Source organism: Benincasa hispida, chromosome 1 (genome assembly GCF_009727055.1).
Source record: "Benincasa hispida cultivar B227 chromosome 1, ASM972705v1, whole genome shotgun sequence".
Taxonomy (NCBI): Eukaryota; Viridiplantae; Streptophyta; class Magnoliopsida; order Cucurbitales; family Cucurbitaceae; genus Benincasa; species Benincasa hispida.
The window spans coordinates 48,731,930-48,733,443 of NC_052349.1; the positions used below are offsets into that span (position 1 = coordinate 48,731,930).

The 1,514-nt window shown below is 32.0% G+C and overlaps 1 protein-coding gene across 1 annotated transcript; it reads right to left on the minus strand.

The window, feature by feature from the left end:
• Positions 1–217: 217 nt before the first annotated feature.
• LOC120067086 (glutaredoxin-C1-like) lies at positions 218–901 on the minus strand. The gene has a single exon (XM_039018488.1). It carries the CDS (start codon positions 821–823, stop codon positions 443–445), a length of 381 nt encoding a protein of 126 aa, XP_038874416.1. The 5' UTR covers positions 824–901; the 3' UTR covers positions 218–442.
• Positions 902–1,514: the final 613 nt, after the last annotated feature.

Consider the following 1,514-nt stretch of genomic DNA (forward strand, 5'->3'; position numbering starts at 1 on the left):
TCTTACCTTATTGAAAATATGTTTTTTTTTTTAATTTTTTTTATTTGAAGAAGCTAATTTCCCTTTTCTGCCATGCAACTACTTTCTCTAATATATATGCATTTTCGAATCCAAATCATTTCCATTTTTTGATGCACTGAAGAATAATTTGCTCAGTGGGTTTTGAAAGAAACCCGTCTCTTGAGATATAGAAAAGGCAAACAATTTTCCAAACTTTCAAAAACAAAAACATATAATAAACAAGAAAAAAAAAAAAAACTATTTTTTTCCTTTTTCAGAGGAGGGAGCTAATTATTACAAGTCCCCAGCACTCTCCTCTTCGACTTTCTTAATTCACATTTTTTTTTCTTTACTCAAAACACGAACCTATCTCAATTGGTTAAGAAGACCGGTACATTAATTAACGACCTTTCATAAATGGCAAGACACATACATTGAAATTTTAGAGCCAAAGGGCACCAGCGTTTTTGAGGAGAGGAACGAGGGAGCCATTGATATGAGAGACCATGACTCTATCCATAGAACCAACGAGTTTTCCGCCGATGAAGACGGCAGGGACGGCGGAGGAGCTTCCCATTAACCGCATCAAGGCTTTCTCTATCTCTTTTCCTCTCGGATCCTCGTCGAGCTCGTACACTGTAGGGTTAACTCCCATTCCACAAAAAAGGCGTTTGACGGCGTGGCACATGCAACATGAAGTCATGCTGAACATGACCACGGCGTTCTCGGCCGCCATACGCTCTATCCGTCGCAACGAATCGTTGGCGGAATAGGAGGAGGAAGAAGAAGAAGAACCGTATTGTTGCTGTGCTTGGTATTGCATTTTGCGGTTATCAATGGTTGCTGATTTTGAAAGAGAAAATAAGGTGAAAGAAAAGGGAAGTTGGATTGAAGAAAACGAATAGAGCAAAAGCTAATGAGGAGAAAAGGGATTCGAGGGAATTGTATTTATAGAGGAGACTTTTTGTAAAGAAAAGTCCAAAGATAGTCATACATTACTATTATTATAATTATTATTTGTTATATAAACTTTTCACAATTTTTTATTTTATTCTATTTTTTTCCTGATATTTGCACTTCAAATTTTTAAATATCTATTTTTCTCTTATCTTAAATTTGTCACATCAATTTAAACTATAACCTTTCAATTTTATCAATTTTAACTTTAAATTAATTTGAGTATTGTAATTTTAACTATTGATTCAATTTTAGCTAATACGCTTAAGTAAAATTTCTCATAGACTCATTGATTTAAAAAATAAAATACTTTTGTGCAAAATAAGTTTGATCAACAGATTATTGAATATTCCTAAATTTCATACATTTCAACCGCCCAAAACGTTTTTTTTTTTTTTAAAGAATTTGAAAATGAAAGTAGTATTTATAGGTTTAATTTTAAAAAACAAAACGGTTACTAAACGACCAAGACCTTAGAATTTAAACAGCCATTTTCTTAAAAAAAACCAATATTACCTATTTTTTTTTTTTAATAATAATGAATAATATAGTTTTGA

Coding starts and splice junctions, on each gene's coding strand:
- LOC120067086 (XM_039018488.1), bottom strand. CDS start 823: ATGCAATACCAAGCACAGCAACAATACGGTTCTTCTTCTTCTTCCTCC.